Source organism: Gorilla gorilla, chromosome 4 (genome assembly GCF_029281585.2).
Source record: "Gorilla gorilla gorilla isolate KB3781 chromosome 4, NHGRI_mGorGor1-v2.1_pri, whole genome shotgun sequence".
Lineage (NCBI taxonomy): Eukaryota > Metazoa > Chordata > Mammalia > Primates > Hominidae > Gorilla > Gorilla gorilla.
The window spans coordinates 124,474,798-124,502,321 of record NC_073228.2 but is presented as its reverse complement, the minus strand read 5'-3'; the positions used below and the strand labels follow the sequence as shown (position 1 = coordinate 124,502,321).

Genomic DNA, 27,524 nt, shown 5'->3' with positions numbered 1-27,524 from the left:
AGGTGCAATTGACTTACACTTCAGCATGGCCGGCGAGGCCTAAGGAAACTTACAATCATGGTGAAGGCCAGGGGGAAGCAAGGCACGTTTTTTACAAGGTGGCAGGAAGGAGATGTGCTAACCAAAGTAAGAAGAGCCCCTTACAACACCATCAGCTCTCATGAGAACTCACTCACTATCATGAGAACAGCATTGGGGAAACTGCCCCCATAATCCATTTACCTCCACCTGGTCTCTCCCCTGACACATGTGGATTACGGGGATTATGGGGATTAAAATTCATGAAGAGATTTAGGTTGGGATGCAAAGCCTAATTTTATCAAGTGGAAATGAGCTTGAGACCCAAAACACAGCTTGTATAGTAGAGTACTGGACAGGGGGATCAGAGACTGAGACAAGATTAGCTCTGGCTGAGAAGAGATGACAGGGTTTGATTACAAGGTAAACAGATCACAGGGGAATGATCACAAAGTAAACAGATTGATCACAAAATAGAGACTCCAAGACAAGCAGCATGAAGGAGCCCAGGTGGCGATGGCAAGTGGCAAAAGTTTTCAATGTAGAACAGCATGAATCCCTTTATATTTCAGAAAAAGCCCCATTATTTTTGCTGCTCTAGGAAAAGTGAATTGTAAGAAAGCAAGAGAAGGAGTAGAGCTTGTTAAGGAATTCATATAAGGGCAGTCTAATTAAAAGATGAGGACTGAAAATTTGCAAGTAGTGAAGATAGCGAAAAGAAGGACTCAGGATATACTTTGGAGGCACATTTGACAAAACTTTCTAAAGGAGAACACCACCCAAGGTTTTGGCCCAAGCAATTTGTTTGATGAGGGAGTGATTTACTGACATAGAGAAAACTAAAGGAGAAAGAGAATTATGGGCCTGGGTATTGACTCTGAAGTTCTGCTTTCTATGTGTTTATTTTAAGGTGCTTATTAAACATCCAATGGAGACGATGGGGAGAAGCTAATGATACAAAGTCGGAATTCATTCATATATAGTTGGTATGTAAAGCTATGGGCTGGATGAGATCAGCAAAAACACCTGGGATGGGGAGCAAAGAGAGAAACAGGTGGAGGGGGAGTAAACTAGGGAGAGACAAGGCTTGCTCTGAGTATTGGGACCCTGTAACATTTAGCGGCTGAGGAAGCAAGGACCCAGCAAAACACACTAATGAGAGGTGGCCGAGAGGCAGAAGGGGAAATGTAAATTTATCTGTTCCATACATAGAACCTTGACAGATAACATTTTAACAACAATAACAAAATGTAGTACTCTCTGGTATTTTTACATACATCATTGCTATCACAGCAAGTTCACTGACCTACATCACAGAACTACTTATTTTCTGATTAAGGCCAGCTTAAAGAATGCTTCTCAGGAATAATAACTATAGTTGTTTTGATTTGACAACAAAATCAAGCAACCTCACCTCATAAGCACATTTTCCTGCAGGTTATTAATCACTGTGCCCATTTGCGGAGCATTGCAACATAATCATGAAGCTCGTCTGCCTGTTTCACCATTACAACTTCTGGCTTTGGTGTCACAATGCTCCGTAATTCTTCGCTGTTATAATATTTAAGGTCACTCTTTGTGATAAATAAATTAAAGATTAATTTTATGCACTATGTTATTATGGAATTCCACAATCTTGCAAAAGTTCTGGTCTGCATTTTTCCTCTTCTTTCCATTTCACAAAAACACCAAACTTTACCATGACTTGCCAATTTATTGTGAATCTTTCTTTAGAAATTCAGATAACAAACAATACTTATTCCAGTTTTTGAGGCACATTAATTTTAGCTCTGCTCTTATATCACTATACATTCTTATTTCATAAAACTCAATTTATTAACTTTCATATTCTCTCTGATCTACCTCCAACTCAGGCAGAAAACAATTATTTTTATGTAAACATCAATTTACTCTTGTATTACCTTGTTTTAGTCTTATACTTGACTGGGAACCTATCATGGGTAGAACTGTGACTTATTAATCTTTATATTTCTTTTTTCTAGCACAGTGCGTAGTGAAAGTGCATGTTCAATAACTACTGAGTAAAATAATTAATTGATTAGACTGTTAATTTTTGGTTTGACAAAAATGATAAAGATATCAAACAACTGCTTTATTATATTTTAACATAGATTCTTACGAGAAATTTTTGCATTCCTGAGATTCGTCAGTCCCTCATGTTTTCTTACTTCCTCTTTATTTGGGTATGCAATTTTCATTAGTATGCTAGTATATCAACAAACCATTTTGAGTGACAACTGCTAGTCGATTAACCTATGATGTTTTCAATTCTCTGGAACTAGCTCTGTGATTGAAATCAATAGTAACATTAAATGGTTGATTCTCTCTTTTGCCAATGCAACAAATACTTCTTGTATTTTAACAAAATGTATAGCCCCTATAATAAATATGGAAAGACATTGCACATTCCATACTATTATTTTTCCTAGTCAACTTTATAATTACTTCAACAGTCAATTCATCATTTTTATTCAACTGAACTCAGTTCAAACAGTTAAATATTTAGATCTGATTCTTTTTTCTAGAAAAATTAGAACTGAGTTTGAGAGATGTGTCTGTCTGATAAGTGCAGCGGCAATCTAAAGGGCACAAAATACTTGACTTTAGGAAATGATGTGTGGGGCATCACGTAATATGTACAGAGGATTGCTTCTGAATATATTGCCAATGTGGCAGACGCTTTTCATCCCCAAACAACATGAGTTATCAATCTATGCCCACGTAATTTCTTCTAGATAAAGAAGGATACTGTCCGTTTATAGACCATCAAGACTTTATTCCAGTGGGAAAAGCTGGGCCTACAGCACTTTTTTTTCTGACTTTTTGCATAAAAGTCATGTCAAACAGAATACATAGACACTATGTCTTGAATTTTCTGGTCCTTTAGGTCAGGTGAACGTCTTATGAATTCCATTGAATAAGGTCTCAGGAATTCAAGTTGAATAAGTGACTTGGCAAATTGCTAATTGACAAGTTAATATCAGAGTTGTATAGCTTCGAGGTGAATTCACATAATTGATTAAAAAAAAAAGGAAAGGAAACAAAAAAATAATAATCCCAAGTATTTATCCATTGGTCTCTCTTAGCAATAACAGACACAGGCAGACTTTTAAATTTACTTTTTCCTCTTTATCCTGAGATAATCAACAATTTATTTTCTTTTCAGTATACCTTTTTTGTCCATTTTATGTGATTTGCTATAACTTCTTTTTTACTTACCTCTGAAGTAGAATTTGATTGAGAAGATAAATATAGCTAAATTCCAAATACCATTCCCTCTTGTTTTACAACAATTAGAACACATTAAAATGAAGACTTGATTCATGACACAGCACCTAACAAACTGTTAAAAAACAGTATAATTACTATAATCTATAATCTCAAAACTAAAAATAGTTTACTTATTACATTCTTAAAATCACTATATGCTAATATAGAAATTTTATTTAATGGCACTCAACAACAAAATCAATACTACTCATGAGAATTCATTCAAATAGAGTGCTGTCAAATGCATGACAAAATAATGCAACTGACTAAAGAAAAACAGTAATTGTAAACACGTTAATATATCTCTAATATTTGACATTATCCAGACATCTTTTATATTTGATTTTAGATATAACAGATTTATTCTTAAAATCCAATAGTCGACTAATCATGGCATCTTTCAGGTTTTATCCACAAGTGGAAAAATTTAGTATCCATATTTAACACAAACAATAACTAGAGTCTTACATAGATTAAAGGGTTGAAATGATTGTCCCAGAAGCACCAGAGCATAATGAGCAATAAACCCAAGTTCTTTTATACGCAGAAAAATACTGAGACCAAAGAAACCGGTACTGACAACCTTTGATGATGGGAAAATGGAAAATTGCAATAAAAAAATTATTGACCTTGACTATGCATGTTTTCACTTCATTAGGAATTCACAGCTGTTAAAGGTAATGATCCTTCTTATGGTCACATATGACATAACCAAGATTATGTTATGAATATGCTTCTGATGTCATGAATGAATTCTGTGCACCATAAACCAATCTTTAAAAAAAGACTATTGTCTTAATATGTGAATTTAAATTGTCATCTTTTATAAAATTTTTGTTTTTTAATGACTAAAATTAATTTCCTACAATTGACATATATAAAGATAACTTATCAAAATGTAAACTGATTTTGTTAATAAAAAGTGTGAATATTCTAACATGACCTCATTAATTGTGACACCTTGGACATTAAATCTTGCGGTTTTGAACAAACAACAAATATTTCTTAAAATATTTTTGGAGCCTTAAAAATAAAACATTGCTGAAATTTATGATATTATTATACTTATTTCCTTATGTGGAATTTAAACATAAAACACAGACTGAAAATATGACCATTTATATGATGATAAATAGTGTTGTGAGTGTTAATCACATTATTCATGGTCATCACTTGATAACTTTAATATTCAAAGAGACCTGATTGTTAATTGCAACTCTTACATATATTTTGAATTACAAATGATATATTGGTTTGCATGTTTCTTAGAAATGTTGGTATGTGCTGTCCAAATTCCTGCAAACATCATGTTAAGGTGGGGCTGACCTTCTTGGGCATTTCCTGATGTCCTGTTGTCACTGTATGCCTGCAGCACTGTTTCCCTGTTTCATCATGTGGGGAGGTGGGAGTAGGTAATGGAGCTTCTGTTAAAAAAATTAGAAAACTTTAAAAAATAGTTAATTTACTTTAGACTTTCCAAAAAACACTGGACTGGACATGGTGCAGGAGGTTATGAATGGATGGGGAGGCATTCGTCATGAAGGAATAGCATATACTGATGGAAATTACACATGGATGGAAGAGAAGAGTGAACATAAGAACATGTCTAGGAAGGAAGTGCATGTGAAAGACCACGTATTGTGAGTGAAAACATAAGAAGTATGAGTATTGATCAGTCAATCAATCAAGTCTTCAAGAACGTTTACTGAGTACATATTCTTTCTGAGAACAGTATACCATAGCAAATCACTGGATGCTTTGTAGGTTAACACTGACTCATCATTCAATATTGTTTTTGTCTTGCAGCCCAATGAGTTATTAATATAGACATATTAGGACCAGCTCTAAGGACAGTCATCAGGAAGAGACAGTCAAGCACATCACAGAAACGGATATAAACACCCAACTAATGTGGTAGTATAGAGTAGCCTCTGGAAATGAAGGCTATCCTCCAATATTTAAAGGGATACCTTGCATCAGGAAACCTAAGCTTGCTGAACAAAATGTGAATGGGCTGAGCCAACCTCAGGGAAACATACTCTGCGGTCATGGGAACTAAAGACTACACTAAATCTACATGACAAAGGAGGTATTAAAGCAGAGGCTAAGTGATCTCTTGATGTTGATACTATAAGGATTCTAAGTTCCAGAGGGCAGTTGGAGCTTGGCCTGTGAGGCTGCACTCAATTCAGAAATGCAAGATTGTTGCCGCCGGAATGTGTGGCCCCTCATTCCCACCTTACACTTTGGTAACATGCTCCCAAAACACTACAGTTTCTGCATTTGAGACTTGTTCAAACGAGGTATGAATAAAAGAGTAAGAACTTAGATCATCCAGTTTGCTCAATTACTGACTCATTCTTTTGTTAGCTACTTATAGAGCACTATGCTGTGTCAGTACTAGGAATGCAGAAATGAGTGAAAAAGTACTCTTCCTCAAGGAGCTCAAAAGAATCAGTTTGGGGTGGGGGTTGAGAAAGGGCACGTTATTCTCAGCTTCTTGCTGCTTCTTATGTTATTGACTTTCTTCATCAACAATAACTTGAATATTTAGTAAAGAAAAGCAAAATTATACATTTGAATAAGTTCAAGGCATTTAACTTCATCATTCATCCACCCATGAATATAGTCAATAAACTCTCACTGGGCACTAAGTATGTGCTAGGAACCCTCCTGGTTACTGGGAACGTGACAATGAATAAAATGCCCAGAATTCTCACCCACATATTAATTATATACACATGGATGACAGAAAACACTTCTGTTAAATTATAACTAAATTATAACATTTGAATGCAAAATACTAATTAAAAATAATAATCTAATGAATAGAGTATGCAGGCATTATTTAATTATCATACAGTATTAATTTTTTGGTTAAAACATTTAACAAGACCAACAATCAAAAACAAAAACTGTCAAATTTTCTAATCATATTTCACTTTAAATCTACAATGAATACTCCTGACATTATTAAAAAAAATTAGACATTCATAAAATTATAATGCTGAAGTAGAAAAGCAAAAAATGGCAAACACTATTTTCTCTATTTTACTACTTCGGAAGGAAATTACCTATCTCTGTATCCACCTCCACTCTCCCAAAAAAAAAACTTTATCAAAAAAGAAAAGAAAAAGAAATCCATAGAAAGTGGCCTAAGGGCCTATAGAAGAGAATATAGATTTTCCTCTTGAACTCTGTTCTTCATATCGAGACACTAAAGAATGGTGGTAGAAGTGTGGTTTCTATAATCAGACTCATTAGCTATGTAATCCCAGGCAAGGTACTTGGGGGCTATTTCTCTGTACTTCTGTTTCCTTATCTTTGAAAAGAGGGCTAAAAAATGTACTAGCTTCATAGGGTTAATGTGAGAGTTAACTAAGTTAATATATGGAAAGAATTTCACACTTTTAAAAGCACATAAGTGCTTACAAATGTTTGCTATTTTTTTTTCTGTTATACAGTCAACAGAATAGGGAAGTAACAATGCATGTCAGAATCTTTACTGACAGAGGTTCTCAGAGCACTTGAATGAAGAATTCTGAACCAAGAACTTGGGCTTTGTAATTAATCTTCAGTGTCAGATATTCTCCGGGCAATACAGCAGCAGAGCAAGCTGCTATAGCTGGTGCCTATATGTTCCTCCTCATGGCAAAGTGAAAGAGCCAAATTCTGCAGGTACTGCCAGAATCCCCCAGCTTCATAATTGCTACTACTTTTTCCATTTTGACAGTATAGATTCTGTTCTGCTGGTTGGCTGAGATTGTCTGGCTATGCACAGTGGAAAAACTATTACCAAATCATTCCAGCCATAACTTGTGAACTTATTCAGCAATAGAACATTCCTGCCAACTACAAGCTGAACAATTCCTTCTTTTGTTCCTCTCATGTATTTTAGACACAGTCTCAGACAAGGCTAATCAAACCAAAGTGGAAAAGACTTGAAAATTATCTGGTGAATGTTTGAAGTAAATCATTAAAGTGTTTTCAATTATCCAAAGTATGATTATCCATACTACAAGGAAAATGTCTAAAGTTTAGGCTTGGCATTGGCCATTGGAAAATAACAGAAAATGATTTGAATTTGTTGGAGGGGAGTGTACCAAACCTGAATTCATGACAAATGTGCATTTACATTTTTGGCCTGTGCATAATTAATCAACATCCCAAATCTGTTTTAAAAACTCCACCCTAAGCATTTGCTTATTCTTCCAATAAGAAGATACAAAAAAGCCCACAGTATGAGAACATAACTTGAGTAGGTTTTTGAGGAATCATGATAGGTTTTACACTCAACTTGCCACATTTCCTTGTTTCCTTTATGCTCAATGACATATATTTTTAAAACATGTCTCACGTGCAGGGTCACAGTTTGATTACAGAAGAAAAACATGTATCTGTATTAAGCCATCAGATTTATCTGGAGATCAAACAAACACCCATAAACTACAAGCTGCAAATACTTACCAATTGAATCTGTGTGTGTGAAAATGCTTTACTAAGGAAAGCTCTGTTCAAATGCTAATCATTATCCAACTGACTACATTAAAAGTTCCTTCAGGGAATTAATAACCTCTTACTCATCTTTATAACACCATCCTCTGAGAATCAAAGGAAATTTGTTTATTGCCTAAACACAACTAAAGCTCAGCTCTTAGGCTAAACAGCAGAGGGCTATTGGATTCTCAGTCCAGATTTCTTAAAGGAGCCATATATGCCTGGATATAAAAAATTGAAATGCAAGCTTCAGTCTCATTTTTAGTGGCCATCATCTAAACGATGTGTTAGTGCCTTAAAGGAAAAGTATTTTAAAAGTATTAGAATATAAGTATGCTGTTGAAATTGCATAGAAGACCCAAGAAAAGCCTACAATACAAATGCTTAAAACTGGATTTAATTATATAATAGATCATATACGTAAACCAATCATATGAATTAAATAAAATACTAAAAATTTTTATTATGTTCTATTTTTTCCCAAATGGAAGCCTACATATAAGTTATTTGATAATGTTTTTGTGGGGTTTAAGACATGAATCTTAGTAATATGCTTAAGTAATTATTGAAAAATACAGAGCTTGACTTTCTATAGTAATACATAATAAGACTTTAAAAAATGTAAACAGAAAAAAATAAATTATGAAGCTTTAAATTTTATTTCCACTGAAGTTACCAAAAAGGCAATGATAAAATATGATATAAAATCTAGTATTTCTTTTTTATAAAATACCAGTTCTGGTTTGAATTATGTATTCTATGAATATTCAGAAAATCAGCAGTTAAATAACAAACACAACCCTTGTTTTAAAATTCACGCTTAATTGCTAGGTTTCCTTCATTTTACTTGACATTATAGCCATGTTCCATGTGTAAACTCATGGGCAAATATTTGTATTATAAGTTTCTTCAATTTCTGCTGAACTGCCAACCGTATGCTTTGCTCATAATCTTTAAAACATATATCTCATGCTTATTTGTCTTTGCCCAATAAGTGTTTGAGTTACAGAAAATAGCATAGAGTGATTTCTTTATTAATCCATCACATCAGCAAAATAAAAATGTGAGTTTTCAGGATTAAAATATGATCATCCCATTTGAGTGCCTAGTCTCAAGGGAATACATGCATTAATACTCAAATTAAGAATTTTATGATTTGTGCAAGTAATATTATATACATATTTCACTAAATAATGCAATAAAAAAGAATTACATTTATTAGCATTTTAGAATACAAACTAGTATATCTGCAAAAAGAATCAAATCAAATAATACGTATGTGTATTAGTCTGTTTTCATGCTGCTGGTAAAGACATACCTGAGACTGGAAAGAAAAAGAGGTTTAATTGGAATTATAGTTCTACATGGCTGGAGAGGCCTCAGAATCATGGCAGGACCCAAAAGACACTTCTTACATGGTGGTGGCAAGAGAAAATAAGGAAGAAGCAAAAGTAGAAGCGCCTGATAAACCCTTCAGATATCGTAATACTTATTCACCGTCACGAGAATAGCATGGGAAAGACTGGCCCCCATGATTCAATTACCTTCCCCTGTCCCTCCCACAACATGGGGGAATTCTGGGAGATACAATTCAAGTTGAGATTTGGTGGGCAGAACACAGCTAAACCATATCATTCCACCCCTGGCCCCTCCAAATCTCATGTCCTCACATTTCAAAACCAATCATGCCTTCCCAACAGTCCACTAAAGTCTTAACTCATTTCAGCATTAACCCAAAAGTCCACAGTTCCAAGTTTCACCTGAGACAAGGCAATTCTCTTCTACCTATGAGCGTGTAAAATCAAAAGCAAGCTAGAAACAATGTTTCTTCCTAGAAACAGTGGAGGTACAGCCATTCTAAATGGGAGAGATTGGCCAAAACAAAGGGGTTACAGGGCTGTGCAAGTTTGAAATCCAGCGGGGCAAATTTTAAAGCTCCAAAATGATCTCCTTTGACTCCAGATCTCACATCGAGGTCACGCTTATGCAAGAGGTGGGTTCCCATGGTCTTGGGCAGCTCCTCCCCCGTGGCTGTGCAGGGTACAGCCTCCCTCTTGGCTGCTCTCACCAACTGGTGTGGAGTGTCTGTGGCTTTTCCAGGTGCACAGTGCAAGCTGTCGGTAGAGCTACCATTCTGGGGTCTGGAGAATGGTGGCCCTCTTCTCACAGCTCCACTAGGCATTGCCCCAGTAGGGACTCTGTGTGGGGGGCTCCAACCCCACATTTTCCTTCTGCACTGCCCTAGCAGAGGTTCTCCATGTGGGCCCCACCCCTGCAGCAAACTTTTGCCTGGGCATCCAGACACTTCCGTATGTCTTCTGAAATCTAGGCAGAGGTTCCTAAACCCCAATTCTTGACTTCTGTGTACTCGCAGGCTCAACACCACATGGAAGCTGCCAAGGCTTGGGGTTTCCACCCTCTGAAGTCACAGTTTGAGCTTTACATTGGCCCCTTTCAACCAAGGCTGGCACGGCTGGTACACAGGGCACCAAGTCCCTAGGCTGCACACAGCATAGGGACCCAGGGCCTCGCCTACAAAACCACTTTTTCCATCTGGGCCTCTGGGCCTGTGATGGGAGGGGCTGCCGTGAAGGTCTCTGACATAGCCTGGAGACGTTTTCCCCATGGTCTTGGGGATTAACATTAGGCTCCTTGTTACATATGCAGATTTCTGCAGCTGGCTTGAATTTCTGCCCAGAAAATGTGATTTTCTTTTCCATCACATAGTCAGGCTGCAAATTGTCCAAACTTTAACGCTCTGCTTCCCTTATAAAACTGAATGCTTTTAACAGCACCCAAGTCACCACTTGCACACTTTGCTTCTTAGAAATTTCTTCTGCCAGATACCCTAAATCATCTCTCTCAAGGTTAAAGTTCCACAAATCTCTAGGGCAGGGGCAAAACGCCACCAGTCTTTTTGCTAAAACGTAACAAGAGCCACCTTTATTCCAGTTCTCAGCAAGTTTCTCATCTCCATCTGAGACTACCTCAGCCTGAATTTTGTTGTCCATATCACTATCAGCATTTTGGGCAAAGTCATTCAACAAGTCTCTAGGAAGTTCCAAACTTTCCCACATTTTCCTGTCTTCTTCTGAGTCCTCCAAACTGTTCCAACCTCTCTGCCTGTTACCTAGTTCCAAAGTCACTTCCACAATTTCAGGTATCTTTTCAGTAATGCCCCACTCTACTGGTACCAATTTACTGTGTTAGTCTGTTTTTATGCTACTGATAAAGACATAGCCAACACTGGCAAGAAAAAGAGGTATAACTGGACTTATAGTTCCACATATCTGGGGAGGCCTCAGAATCATGGTGGGAGGCGAAGGGCACTTCTTACATGGCAGTGGCAAGAGAAAATGAGGAATAAGCAAAAGCAGAAACCCCTGATAAACCTATTAGATCTTGTGAGACTTATTCACTATCATGAGAGTAGCATGGGAAAGACTGGCCCCCATGATTCAGTTACCTCCCCTGGGTCCCTCCCACAACACGGGAAAATTCTGAGACATGTAATTCAAGTTGAGATATGGGTGGGGACATAGCCAAACCATATCAGTATGTATTGAAACTAATTTTAGCTTTAAGTTTTATTTATTTTAAATAAATATTTATTATTTAATAAATACACTTTATTAAATTAATATAATTTAATAAACTATATTAATTTAAGTATAATTTAAATTTATATTGCCTGAAAACTAAAAACCAATGTTGTGACATTAGGCATTCAGAGTCTAAATAAAGAAAGAGTGCAGTATTGATAGAGAATATTTTCAGGCAGTATTTAATTTTGGACCAGTTATTTCTGTAGAGCAAGAGAATTTATTCAACTGGCACTAGCAAACAGATGAAGAGCAATGGAGGATAATTCCCTCCACCGAAAAGGAAATGAAATGCTTTTGCACCTGCCTCTTCAGGATAATGGTATAGGTGCTAAATGGGCCCGTGAACAGTGCCACACATAACTGGGATTAGACTGTGGCAGGACTGCCTGAAGATAAACGTCCTTATTTATGAAATGTAGGCAGAGCAGGAAGATAAGCCTCAAAACCAAAGAGACTAGCACTTCAGGAGGTGCCTGAGAATTTGGAAAGCTAAGGGCGGTGCAAAAAGTAATTCTGGGACCATGGGAACAGAACTGACATTGTGGCTGCTTTCCTTGAAGTTTAGACTATTATTATTCCAGAAACAGTCCAGAGAAATGGGAAAGAAAATGGAGTAACAATTTCCAGACAGTAAAAATGACATGTTTATTTTTCTTTTCTGTCTTTTCATTGCATGAGTAATGTAGGTTATATGCAAGTATCACTCACACATATCAAATTCTCAAAATAACATGTTTTAAAAATGTGTAAGTGTTTCAGATTTCACCTAAAGAAGAAAATAATTCAATAAGATAGCCATTATTTTACTTTAATATTACTTAGAAACTCTTCATTGTCGAAAATCTTAGCTAAATGGCTCTTCATCTTGAGATCATTTCTGTTTCTATAATAATTTGGCAATGATCTCAAAACAATTTGAAAAGAAAAGCTAAGTAAACAACTCAATAAAGAATATTCCTTTTTTAAAAAAAATTTTTTTTAGAAAGTAGGTTAGAGCTAACCAGGGGCTCTAGGGAGAGAGAAGTGGGGAGTCCTTATTTATTGATTATGGAGTTTTTGTCTGGGGTGATAAAAATTCTTTGGAAATAGATAATGATGATGGTTGCACAGCATTGTAAATGTAAATGATGCCACTGAACGGTACATTTAAAAATGAATAAAATGTCAAATTTTACTTATATATATCTAACCACAATTTTTAAAAATTAATAATGCAATATACCAAAAACAATTTAATTGTACAAATAAGTGAATTGCAGGGTATGTGGGGGTATATCTGAATAAAGTTGTTGAAAAAAAAAGAATATCTCTTCTTATGAAATAAAAGAAAATGTTTTTAGAAGATGTGGTCATTTTAGGATGAATAATCAGCTCTCTTTTGAATACGAAGAGTTTCAAGGATTAATTTTCTTAACAGAATACCAAGACCATCAGGAGAAACCCTCTTTGGGACACCTTTCTGATTCTGAAAGAAGTATAAAGGAAATGAAGATCGAAGTATAAAGGAAATGAAGACCGAAGTATAAAGGAAATGAAGACCTCAGTTAATATTCCAGAAATCCACCAGAAATAGGTTAATCCCAGCTTATTTTCAAAGGTCAAAATACAAATAGAACCTGGATCATGGCAGGAATTTAAAAAAGCAATGAGAGATGAAACACCGTCTAGGGGGTTAACCAGATCTAATGATTGCTGCAATACACTTTTTAAAAGAAAAATAATTCTATAATTGAAAATAAGTTAGAAAAATATCTAGCCTAATAGAAAAATTCCTGTTATGAATAGATTTAAATCATTTATTTGGTATATTAAGTCACAAATAAGAACTCTAGCCTTTTTTTCTAACTGCTAAAGTAGTTGCAACATTTAGACTGTTAAGCAGTAAACAAGTAATCATCTTGTGAACATGTCTATATTTTTGTCTTTGTTTTATTTTTGCATTAGTTGGATAGTTTTGCATTATTCACTTCTGCCTCTTATGTTGAAAACTAATGTAATCAAATTAAATTCTGAACACCAGTGCTGGTTTCAACATTCCTCCATAGGAAGAGCTCAGGGGCATCAATCTGCTCAGGGACCTAGTCTAATAAATCTGTTTTACATAAGCAGCACACTCTTTTTACTTCAAGCCTAGGCTCATTTTAAAAGGCCAAGAGCAAGGAAAAAAATGGATATTATGCAGGGAAGGCAAAATTTTACTCCATTCTTGTGCTATCAGAAACCTCTGGATTTCACTTCTTATAAACCAAGATTCAAAACTAAGTGCTGGGTATATTATCAGGAAACAAAAGGAAAGGGCTTCCACCAAAATATGCTCCCCTCTTCCTGTGACCTTAAGATGCTGAAGCTCAAGAACATGTAGCCAAATTATTTCCATTGCCTGCATGCCTGTGACTCCAGCATCACAACTCCTAGATTTGATATCTACTGGATGGATAAATTGGAGAAAGTCGTGATTCAAAGATATAAAAGAGTAGAACTCTACATATAAGGTTTGCTACTATTGATTTATTTCTTTATTTACAATGGGAGATTAAAAAAAGAAGGGTGAGAATGTCTTAGAATGTGTCAGGTATATAAGATTCATCTTGTTTTATCAAAAATGAGTTTACCAGAATTGAAACACTCACACAAACACACATGGTTATCACCTCCAGGAAAACAAAAGCACCACCACCACGAACAACCCTAATGATAAGATTTTTCTTCAAGTTAGTAAAAATCTTTCTTAGTATGATTTGGGAAGTGGAGAAGCTCTGGTAGGAAATTGCTATCCTTGTGAAGCAGATGGTAGAAAAGATTTTGAAACCAAGATCAACCATGGAAATGATTACAAGACTCTAATGAAGCATAGATCAAGGGTCCCTACTGCAGCATCCATATTCACAGCACAACTCTGGGACCCAACTCCATCTGCACCCATGAATCTCTGTAATTCTCAAATGAAATCTTCTTTATATAGTAAAATATCTTCAAAGAAACTATTTATCTCCAAAAGAGAAAAACATAAAAAGTTTGTTTTAGTTTCTTCCATTTACAGCTGACAAGATAAAAATAGTTATCATATTTCACATCATATCATTGAATGTGAAACAGAGTATATAAAAAACAAACACTAAGATCTCTTCACTTTTCCGTAAAAGGTGAAAAAAGACAGCCTCTCTTTGAAAAAGAAATCTAAGATATATATTCTACATCTGCCTACATGAACAATGTTGTTTTAAATTATGGGTATATTTTACTGTCTCAAATAGTTTATTGAAACAATTGAATTGGGAACTACTATTTATAGGTTTCAATGAGGCAATTACAAAAAAAATTCACTGATACTTAAAATTTCTACATGCAACATTCTAATAGAATAAAATGATCTTTTCCAAATGGATCCAAAAAGCACTGCCCATGTTTTGGAAATTATTTGGATCTTTGCATTGTTAAATGCCTATAGCCAATAACACATAATATTGGGTAAGGGAAACAGTATGGCATACCCCAATTTTTTTTTTTTTTTAAGACAGGGTCTTGCGCTGTCTCCCAGGCTGGAGTACAGTGGTGATCATAGCTCACTGTAGCCTTGTGCTTCATGGCCCAAGTGATCCTACCACCTCAGCCTGCTGAGTAGCTGGTACCACAGGCATATTCTACCATGCTTGACTGATTTCTTTTTTCATTTTTTGCAGAGATGAAGTCTCACTATGTTGCCCAAGCTTGACTCTAACTCCTGGTCTCAAGTAATTCTCCCATCTTGGCCTCTCAACATGCTGGGATTATAGGCAAGAACCACTGCACTCAGCTGGTTTATCACATTTGTCCTAAGAGCATCAACCGATGACCAAAGTGACTTTAGGTGATTAATGAAAAAAATCATTAATAATTATGTATTTATTTTAATACTACTTAGAAAAACATAACTAGTTTACCAAACCAGTAATAAAAATTTTCATTTTCAAAGAAATATATTTAAAAGTCAATATAAAAAAGTATATAAAAATGCAGGTGATAAATCAATGTGACTAAAAAATACATATTTGAAATATAAATGACTAATGTGTGTGAAATTTCTTTTATATAAGTCAAATAGTCAAAAAGCCGTATAACTGGATGCCTACTGCTCTGTCTCCTCAGCTCTGGGAGTCCTGAGGAGGCTCCATTACAGCCTCTGTTGCCCTGTTACCTGTAGGTACTGGGAGATATGTAGAAAGGATGCTGGCACATCCTGGAAACCAGAAAATGGCATTATGTCAAGACTTAACAACTCTGAAGTCTCTTTGAAGTTCTACCCTTGCCAGCACACATGTGCCCATGGCTGTCCCACCATCATGCAGCATGCACATGCTCCACTGCCACACCAACACAAATGCACCCACAACTGCCCCACCACTGTTCACTCACCTTCATCCCCCCTGCCTCTGTTGGTGTGCACTCGCCCACAGCTCCCTGACCACAACATACTGCCTGGCTGGAGTGCTTTTGCTGGCAGCCCCATTGGAGTGTTGTTGCCAATGGACTGTGAATGCATGGCCCCCTACTAAGTGCAGCAGGTGCTTGACCTCCAGGGACCGGAAAACAAAGCTACATTCCTGGTCCTAGCGTGCCAGGGTAAGAGCATGCAGCCCAGGAGTTGAGCTGAGCCTTGGCCCTGGAAAGCATACAGAAATGAAGCTAATAAACTAAACTCAACTGATATCACAACCAAACCCTAAAGGGCATCAAAGAATATAAAAGCCAAAAGCCCCATCCAAAAAACTTCACAGATTAAAGGTAGATCAGTCCAAATAGATGGGAAGGAGTCAGCATAATGATTCTGACAACTCTAAAATCCAGAGTATCTTCTAACCTCCACGTGACCACTCTAGCTGTGCAGCAATGATTCTTAACTAGATGGAAATGGCTGAAATGGCAACACAGAATTCACAATCTAGATGTCAAGGAAGCTCAACAAGATACAGGACAAAGTTTAAACCCAATCAAAGGAAATCAGTAAAACAATTCAAGCATTGAAAGACAACATAGACATTTTAAGAAAGAACCAAACTGAACTTGTGGAAATAAAAATTTCACTATAGAAATTTAATAATGCAATTTGAAGCATTAATATACTAAGCTGAGGAAAGAATCTCAAAGACTTCTCCTACGAATCAACTCAAGTAGAAAAAAATAAAATTTTTTTTAAATGAACAAACCTCCAAGAAATACAGGATCATCTGAAGAGACCACACCTATAACTCATTGGGATTCCTGAAAGAGATGGAGAAACAGCAAGCAAATTGGAAATCATATTTGAGAATACTGTCCACAAAACCACAAAAATTTCCCTAACCTTGTTAGACAGGCTGACGTGCAAATTCAGGAATTTCAGAGAATGCCTGTAAGATTCTACACAAGACAACCATTCCAATGCATACAGTCATCAGATTGTCCAAGGTCAATGTGAACAACAACAACAAAAATCTTAAAGGCAGAGACAGAGAAGGGACAGGTTATATACAAAGGTAATGTCATCAGTCTAACAGTGAATTTTTCAGGAGAAACCTTACTAGCTAGAAGAGATTGGGAGCCTATATTCAGCATCCTTAACAAAAAGCATTTCAACAAAGAATTTCATATCCACCCAAACTAAGCTACAAAAGTGAAGGGGAAATAAAATCCATTTCAGACAAGTAAATGCTAAGGTAATTGTTTACAACCAGATCTGCCTTACAAGAGGTCCTGAAGGGAGAGTTAAACACAGAAACTTCTGCCACAAATCATATTTAAGTACATACCCCACTGACACTATAAAGCAACTATACAATCAAGGCTACATAATAACCAACTTACAACATGATGACAGGTTCAAATCCTCACATACCAATATTGAACTTGAATGGAAATGGACTAAAAACTCCACTCAAAAGGCATCGAGTGGCAAGTTGAATAAAGAAGCAAGACCAACTGTATGCTGTCTTCAACAGACCCATATCATCTGCAGTGACCCTATAGGCTGAAAATAAAGGGATAGAGAAAGATCTATCAAGCAAATGGAAAACAGAAAGGACAGGGGTTGCTATTCCTGTTTCAGACAAAACAAACTACATTGTCAATGATAAAAAAGGACAAGGAAGGATATTACATAATAATAAAGGGTTCAATTCAAAAAGAAGACTTACATATCCTAGAAACATATGCTCCCAACACAGGAGTACCTAGACTCATGAAACAAGTTCTTAGAGACCTACAGAGAATTGGATAACCACAAAATAACCATGGGAGACTTCAAACTCCACTGACGGTGTTAGACAAATCATGGAAGCAAAAAATTAAAAAAAAAATATTTGGGACCTAAACTCAACATTTGAACAAATGGACCTAACAGACATCTACAGAATACTATACCCAACAACAACAGATTATACATTCTTCTTATCTTCAGATGGCATATACTCTAAGATTGACCACACACTCAGCCACAAAGCAATTCTCAACACATTCAAAAAAACCAAAATCATCCCAAGAACACTCTTAGACTACAGCACAATAAAAACAGAAATCAATAACAATAATATCTCTCAAAACAATATAATTACATTGAAATTAAACAACCTGCTCCTGAACTACTTTTGTGAAAAAAAGGAATTAAGACAGAAATAAAAATTATTTGAAACTAATTAAAACAAAGATGCAACATACCAGAGTCTCTGGCACACAGCTAAAGCAGTGTTATGAGGAAAGCATATTGTACTAAATCCCTACATTAAGAAGTTAGAAAGTTATCAAGTTAACCTAACATCACACCTAGAGGAACTAGAAAAACAAGAGCAAACCAACCCAAAAGCAAGCAGAAGTAAAGAAATGACAAAAATCAGACCTGAAATGAATAAAATTGAGACAAGAATATCCGCATAACAGATCAATGAAACCAAATGTTGGTTCTTCAAAAGAATAAGCGAGATTGATAGACTGCTAGCTAGGATGATAAAGAAAGAGAGAAGATTCAAACAAACATAATCAGAAATGGCAAAGGTGACATTAACACTAATCCCTCAGAAACACAAAAAGCCATCAGAGACTAATATGAACACCTCAATGCAGACAAGCTAGAAAATCTAGAAGAAATGGATAAATTTCTATAAACATATAACCTTCCAAGATTAAAACAGGAACAAACTCATATCTTGAACAGACTAATTACGAGTTCCAAATTGCATGTGTAATACAAAACCTACCAACCAGGAAATGTCCTGGGCCAAGCAAATTCACAGAAAATTCTACCAGACAGTCAAGGAAGAGCTGGTTCCAACTATACTGAAATTATTCCAAAAAATCAAAGAGAAGGAACTCCTCCCCACCTCATTCTATGAAGCCATTATCATTCTGATACTAAAACCTGGCAGAGACACAACAAAAAAGGAAACTACAGGCCAATATTCCTAATGAACATAGATGCAAACATCCTCAACAAAGTACTAGCAAACTCACTGCAACAGCACATCAAAAAGCTAATCCACCATGATTAAGTAGGCTTTATCCCTGAGATGCAAGGATGGTTTGAAACATGAAAATCAGTAAATGTAATTCATCACATAAACAGAACTAAAAATATAAACCACATAATCAACTGAATAGACTCAGATATGGCATTCATAAAATTTGACACCCATGCATGTTTGAAACCCTCAACAAATTAGGCATCAAAGGAACATACCTTTGATAATAGTAAGAGTCATCTAAGACAAACCCAAAGCCAACATCATAATCAATGGGCAAAAGCTGAAGCACTTCTCTTGAAAACCAGCACAAGACAAGAATGCCACTCTCATCACTCCTATTCAGCATAATACAGGAAGGCCTAGCCAGAGCCATCAGACAAGAGAAAGAAATAAATGGCTTTCAAATAGGAAAAGAGGAAGTCAAACTCTCTCTCTTTGCTAATGATATAATTCTATACCTAGAAAATCCTAAAAACTCTGCCAAAAGGCTACTGGAACTGATAAACAACTTCAGTAAAGATTCCTAATACAAAATCAATGTACAAAAAAATCAGTAGTATTTCTACACACTAATAACATTCAAGCTGAGAGCCAAATCAAGAAGGCAATCCCATTTACAATAGCCATGAAAAGAATAAAATACTGAGGAATATAACTAACCAGGGAAGTGAAAGATCTGTACTACCAGAATTGCAAAACACTAGTAAAAGAATCAGAGACGATAACAAATGGAAAAACATTCCATGGTCATGAATAGAAAGAATCAATATTGTTAAAAGAAACATATTACTCAATGTAAATTTACAGATTCAATGTTATTCCTATCAAAATACCAACATCATTTTTCACAGAATTAGTAAAAACTATTAGAAAATTCATATTAAACCAAAAAAGAGCCCAGGGAAACCAAATCAATCCTAAGCAAAAAGTACCAGGCTGGGCCATCACACTACCTGACTTTGAACTATATTACAAGGCTACAGTAACTAAAACAGCATGGTACAGGTACAAAAACAAACACATAGATAAATGGACCAGGTTACAGAACCCAGAAATAAAGCCACTCATCTATAACCATCTGACCTTTGACAAAGGTGACAACAACAAGCAATGAGGAATGAACTCCCTATTCAACAAATGGTGCTGGGGTAACTGGCTAGTCGTATGTGGAAGACTGAAACTGGACCCCTTCCTTACACCATTAAAAAAATCAACTTAAAATGTATTAAAAACTTAAATGTAAGGCCTCACACTATAAAAATTCTAGAAGAAAACCTAGGAAACACCATGGTAAACACAGGACTTGGCAAAGATTTCATGAGAAAGACTCCAAAAACATTTGCAACAAAAACAAAAATTAGTAAGTGGGACTTAATGAAACTAAAGAACCTCTGCACAGCAAAGAAACTATCAACAGAGTAAACAGTCAACGCATAGAATGGAAAAAATATTTTCAAACTATGCATCTGACAAAGGTCTAATAATCAACATCTATAAGAAATTTCAACAAATTAAGCAAAACAAACACCATTAAGAAAATAGGCAAAGGACAGGAACAGATATTTCTCAAAAGAAGACATACACAAGGCCAACAAGCATATAAAAAAGTTCAGTATCACTGATCATTAGAGAAATGCAAATCAAAACCACAAGAAAGCATCATCTCCCACCACTCAGAAGGGCTGTTATTAAAAAGTCAAAAAATAATAGATGTTGGCATGGTTGTGAAGAAGAGGGAATGTTTATACACATTGGCAGGAAAGTAAAATTAGTTCAGCCACTGTGGAAAGCAGTTTGGAGATTTCTCAAGGAACATAAAACAGAATTACCATTTGACCCAGCAATCCCATTATGGGGTATATATTGAAAGGAATATAAATAACTCAACAAAAAGACATATGCAGTTGTATATTCATTGCAGCTCTATTCACAATAGAAAAGTCATGGAATCAACCTACATGCTCATTAATGGAGGGCTGGATAAAGAAAATGTGGTACATATAAACTATACAATATAACACAGCCATAAAAAACAAAATCATGACCTCTGATGCAACATGGATGCAAGCTGGAGGCCATTATCCTAAGCAAATTAACACAGGAACAGAATATCAAACACTTCATGTTCTCACTTGTAAGTGCAAGCTAAACATTGGGCTTACATGGACATAAAGATGGGAACAGTAGACACTGAGACTACTTGCAAAGAGAGGGTAAGAATAGGATGTGGGCCGGAAAACTACCTATAAGGCACCAGGCTCACTATCCGGGTGATGAAATAATTAGTACATCAAACCCCAGAAACACATAATTTTCCCTTACAAAAAACCTCCATATTTACCCCCTGAACCTACAATAAAAGTTGAAGGAGAAATTATAAAATGAAATAAAATCACTGGGAAAAAAAGAACTATATCATTAGACATTAGTCTTAGCCCTGCTACCTCTTACATGCTGCTCTTAGCAGGTCTCATATTCTCTATTCAGTTTGCAAATTTCTGAACTATTAAAATAATCCCAATTATCATTATGGGTTGTTGGAGCAATAAATAAAGGACAAAACTAAAAACACCTTGAGAAAGTTTTTAAAATATGAGAAGGTATACATATTGTATCAGTTCAGAGTCTTTGGGGTTAAACAAAAAAGATAAGTCAAAGGGGCTTAAACAAAAAAGGAGACATTCTAGTCAAATTGGCATAGAATGGCATGTCTTAGTACATCCCATTCTCCTACAAACATAGTAGATAATATGATTGATAAAACATAAACAGAATAAAACATTAAACAAAAATGGAGCTGGGCTACAAAACGAAGAGCATTTCCCTGAAATAGAATCATAACAGAAAAGATAATTGATGAGCCGAACTTAATCAGGAGTGTTATGCTTCAGAAGTGCACCTAGATGTACATAAAACTCTGGAATTTTTAAACAGAAACTTAAAGGGCTTAAAACTATACAGAGGATTTGAGTCATTCACAGGTGAAGGCTGAAGAAAATCTGTTGCAAACCTTGACATGAATTTTATATGGTCCTGTGGGCATAGGGTTAGAGAATATCAGGAGCTCCTTACAAACCAGAAAGAGGAAATTGACCCGTCTATCTAAGATCTGAGTCACTGGTTGGACTATGTCAGCAATAATACATGGGGAAAGACTTGGTTCTAAACTGAAAGACGCTGGGCTAGAGGCCAGGTCAAGGCAACCACTAACCACTAGATGGAGAAAGGTAAACAGTGAGTGAGAAAAACACAAGCAAAAATAAACTCAGAAAACGATAATACATGTTAAGAAACTGAATGCTAATCTAGGCAACAAAATCAGTAAGTGAAACAAAAAGTCACTCCAAGTAAAGATGTTTTAGAATACTGTGACAAAAACTTGAAAATAAGCATATTTATATGTTTAAAGAGATCTAGGAATACAAACTGTCTCAGAGGAGAGGTCAATAAATTTTTAAACAAATGACAGGTTAAAAAGTGTTAATGTTTTCTGTCTCCTTAAAGAAGGAGAATGAACCAGTGAGTAAATATAAACTTCACTGAAAGAATTAATATTTCAGTAACTATATTCAAAATTTAAAGAAATCCATCACAGTAATAGAAATTTTTTCTTTAGGGAGAATGCAAAATTTATAAGTTTAGACTCAAATATTTTACATGGTTACATTTTTACGTACGACTTATGCAATGGTTTTGAATTTAAAGCTGGGGTAGGAAGGAAGGAATCAGCCCACATGGCTTCCAAATTACAATAGGAAAAAGCACAGCATAGAAAGTTTTATCTGTCAACCAGAAGGCAAGAGAGAAAGAAAAAAATCAGAAAAAAAGCAGCAAAGCAAGACAATAATAGGTAGAATGCACAAAATATAATCATAGTAATGAGACTAAACATATTACAAGAACAGCAAGTTTGAACAAAAAATCCCATGAAATATATTCTCAGACTTTCCAAAAACCTATACTCTGATTTTAAAGGCAAACCTATAATATAAAGAAATTAAGATTAATTAAAAAGATGAACAAAAAATTCTAACAAAGTAAGCTAACTTAATTACATTAATACCAAATTAAATTGATTTTAAAGCCAAAAGCATTAATAAGAATAAAGAAGACTGCTGGGTATTGCATAAAAAAATGTGGCATATAAACACCATGGAATACTACACAGCCATAAAAAGATTGAAATCATGTCTTTTGCAGCAACACTGATGCTGCTGGATGCCATTATCCTAAGTCAGCTAACACAAATGGAAAACCAAATACTCCATACATATTCTCCCTTATAAACGGGAGTTAAACATTAAGTACACATGGACATAAAAATGGGAACAACAGGTACCAGAGATTACTAGAGGGGGCAGTGCTGGAGGGAGGCAGGGCTGAAAAACTACCTGTTGGGTTATATGCACACTAGCCAGTTGACAGTTTCAGTCATACCCTGAATCTCAGCATCACACAATATAGCTTTATAACAAACGTGCATATTACCCGATTCAAAAATAAAAGTTGAAAAAGAAAAAAAAAAGTACACATTCACATCCTCTTGCATAAGAAAAAGACAGGAGGCAGCCATACCAAAACATTTTAAATGGCTACAAGATAGAATATCTTGGAGATAATTCTTTTTAATTAATTAGTTTATTTCAAACTGACAAACATTGCCTACATTTATCCTGTATAAAAGAGGATTGCTACATTAATGTAAAAGAAATAATTAACAAGAAATGTATGAAAAATCTGCAAATATGCCCTCAATCCAGTAGTTCCAAATACATAGAAAGGCAGAAATTGACAGAATATGAAAAAAATTCTCACAAGGTAACCTATAGATAAACTAACAAAAAAGTATTTTTTAATGATGAGGTAGATCTTCATGGACAATATTATGAAACTTCTTCAAGATGGTCCTGTATGTTTGTATACATAATCCATATTCATGACTGGGAGACCTCCGTATTCATAATCCGTATTCATTACTGGAAGACCTCCATATTATAGCAAAAGCCATTCACCCCAAATTATTCTACACATGCAAAGAGATTTCACTAAAACTCTAAAGGAATATTTTACAAAAATTGACAAGTTGATCTTACATTTCAAATGAAAAGGCAAAGGGAGAAAAATATTCAAGAAGATTTAGAAGATTTAGAAGGAGGAGATGGAGGAAGAGAAGTAGAAAGATAACTGAGCCTTACAGATTTGGAAGAAACACGCTCCTAAATATCCAGACACTATAGTTATAGAAGTTAAGGAAATATAACATTGTTACATAGTCTATGATCATGTTACTCAGATCAAGCAAGAGAACAGAATCCTTGAAATACGCCCATACTGATAGGGACTTGATGTAATAAATCTGTAAGGGGAAAGACTACACATTGTTTGAGAAAATGCTATAAATATGGGATATTAGAATACCTTTATTCCTACTTCTATGACATTCCAAAATAAATCTATATTAATTAAACATTTAAATGTGAAAGTCAGAATTTTAGTATTTTAGAAATTATAGACAAACATTAATACATAAAAAATTCTTAAAATACATAAAATTTTAGAAAAAACACAGGAAAATATAGTTTTATAACCTTGGAATACAAATGGACTTCTTAACAAGACTCACAAAGCACAAAGCATAGCAATGGTGAAAATTTTTACTATAAATTATAAGATATAATATTAACAATATTAAAAACAACCAATAGAATGGAAGATATTTTTAAAGCATACACCTTATAAAGTACTAGTACTCAAATACAATAAATAAAGTCTTCTATAAATCAATGTAAAAAGAGAGATGATCCAGTAAAAATATAAATTATGTAAGCAAAAAAATTACTGAATGGCAAATGAACACTTGTTATCAAGAAATAAACATTCATTAAATTAAAAATGTAAAATCCTTAATAAGAAAAATTAGAAAACCATGATTGTGACTCAACAGGTGAGTAGATAAATAAATTTTTGTATATGTATAGAATGTAATGCCCTTCATATTCTATAATGAAATAGTTCCTGGAAATAAAAATGCATAAACTATAACCAGAAGTTCTAGAAAGACTGTTGCATATTTTTTTCACAAATACATATAATACAAACCAGACAGAATTTTTAAATTATGCATATTTTATTTGGACTTATACATACATAGAAAATAAATACAGAAAAAATGCATAATAATAATAAATATGAAATTGAGGATTTGGTTAACATGCAGGGACAGAGAAAGAGAGAACGAAGAGAAGAGCTGAATTAGGGGGCTTACACAAATGATATACATTGTATTTGTGATATTTTGTTTGGTGTAAAAAAGTTTAAAATCAAATACAAAAAAAATTTGCTTTAAGTTGGGCAATTGATATAGAGGTATTGATTATCTCATCCTCTGCACTTTTCATATGGTTGACATATTTCATTATGTTAAAAAAATGAAGAGAAAAATGCTTCCTACAACAAAGAAGAAAAACGAAAGTAATTAAATGGCCCCAAATACATAGAAGTTTCAATGGTAAGGGAAACTCTAGGAAGAGTTTGGTCCTCAGGTTTTTCAATATAATCAGGTTCCGGTTTTGTGGAAATTGTTCAGCTCTTCCTTCAGATGTTTTAACTTCACCCTGGGGGCTGAGTCTGTCCCACTGTACCACAGTATCCAGATGAAGTTTAGGTACCTTATGTAGGAAAAGAAAAAGACTTTCCCATAAGCTTCAGCAGGTTCCTTCTCATATTCCATGAGCCCAAATCAAGATTGCCTAAGTAAATTGATCACAATGACCGATGGATTAAAAAAAAAAGACAAGAGATTAAAAAAATAGAACATCTGGAATGAGACAGATAAATGGATGGATGAAGAGATAGAGAGATAAAATTGTAAGTCATAAAAAGGCTGTCCTATTTCCCATCTTTAGTTTTGATAAGAACATTCTGCAAGTTTCACAGTCACTGCTCATCTTTTGATTTGCTATGAAAACCTCAAACTGAAAATGTGCTTACAAAATATTACATTTTGACAGGAAATATATTAGGTAATTTTTAACGATAGAAATACTAAAGATATATGCAAGTTGCAAAGTTAAATTTTTCTAAATAAGACTACTGTCAAGATAAAGCAGTATTAGAGATCCAAAACTCTTCAAAGTATTTACATGAAAAAGATGTGTACTAAATAGCAAAAGGAGAATCATAAGAACATCACAAATTCTATTAAGACTCTGAAAACAAAGTGATTGAGTCATTGAATTTTTTTAACTTTTATTTTAGGTTCACAGGTGTGTGTATGCAGGTTTGTTAACACAGGCAAAGTTGCGTCATGGAGTGTGGTGTACAGACAATTTTGTTACTCAGGTACTAAGCATATTACCCAATAGTTATTTTTACTAATCTTCTCCCTCATAGAGAAATTGTCACACTACTTCTGACAATGGTTGAACTAATTTACACTCCCATTAGCAGTGTACAAGCATCTCCTTTTCTCCACAACCACACCAACATCTTTTTATTTTATTTTTTTTGACTTTTTGATAATAGCCCTTCTGACTAATGTGAAATGGTATCTCATTGTGGATTTGATTTGCTTTTCTCTAATGATTAGTAACGTTGAGCTTTCCTTCATATGATGGTTGACTGCATATATGTCTTCTATATGTCTATATACTGTCTATTCATGCTATTTGCCCACTTTTTAATGAGATTGTTTGATTTTACTTGCAAATTTCATTAAGTTTCTTATAGATTTTGGATATTAGAATCTTTCTTCCATTTTATAGGTTGTCTGTTTACTCTATTGATATTTTCTTTTGCTGTGAACAAGCTCTGTAGTTTAATTAGATCCCATTTGTAAATTTTTGCTTTTGTTGCAATTGCTTTTGGCATCTTTGTCCTTCGTCATGATGCCTATACCAGTTCCTATGTTCAGAATTATATTTCCTAGGTTATCTTCCATGGTTTTTATAGTTTTAGGTTACACATTTAAGTCTTCATCCCATTTTCGGTTGATTTTTGTATATGGTGTAAGGAATTGGTCCAGTTTCAATTTTCTGCATATGGCTAGCCAGTCACCCCAACGCCGTTTATTGAATAGGGAGTCCTTTCCCCATTGCTTGTTTTTGTCAGCTTTGTCAAAGATTGATGGCTTTAGGTATGCAGCATTATTTCTGGGCTCTCTATTCTCTTCCATTGGTCTACCTGTCCATGTTTGTACAACTGCCATGCTGTTTTGGCTACTGTAGACCTATAGTGTAGTTTGAAATCAGGTAGCATGATGCCTCCAGCTTTGTTCTTTTTGCTTAGGATTGCCTTGGATATTAGGGCTCTTTCTCTGTTCTTCATGAATTTTAAAATTTTCTAGTACTGTGAAGAATTTCTTCAGTAGTTTTATAGGAATAGCATTGAATCTGTAAATTGCTTTGGGCAGTATGGCCATTTGAATAATATTTGTTCTTCCTATCCATGAGCATCAGATGTTTTTCTATTTGTTTGTATCATCTCTGATTTCTTTTCAGCAGTGTTTCATTGTAGAGATTTTTCACCACCTTGATTAGCTGTATTCCTAGGTATTTTCTTATTATTATTATTTTTGTGGCTATTGTGAATGGAATTGTGTTCCTGATTTGGCTCTCAGCTTGGATGTTGTTGCCGTATAGGAATG

At 34.9% G+C, this 27,524-nt stretch overlaps 1 protein-coding gene across 6 annotated transcripts in view; it reads right to left on the bottom strand.

Moving 5' to 3' along the window:
- PRR16 (proline rich 16) overlaps positions 1-27,524 on the bottom strand; it is a 382,721-nt gene that overhangs the window by 166,934 nt on the left and 188,263 nt on the right. The window contains exon 2 of one of the 6 annotated variants that reach the window (XM_055386525.2): positions 4,636-4,733. The exons of 4 other annotated variants lie outside the window; for them this stretch is intronic. In XM_055386525.2, the coding sequence (XP_055242500.1) occupies positions 4,636-4,647 (12 nt within the window). In that variant the 5' untranslated portion in view covers positions 4,648-4,733. Of the gene's footprint in view, positions 1-3,258; positions 3,383-4,635; positions 4,734-27,524 lie in introns of those variants that run through there. One more of the 6 variants, XM_063706722.1, reaches the window with a different exon arrangement.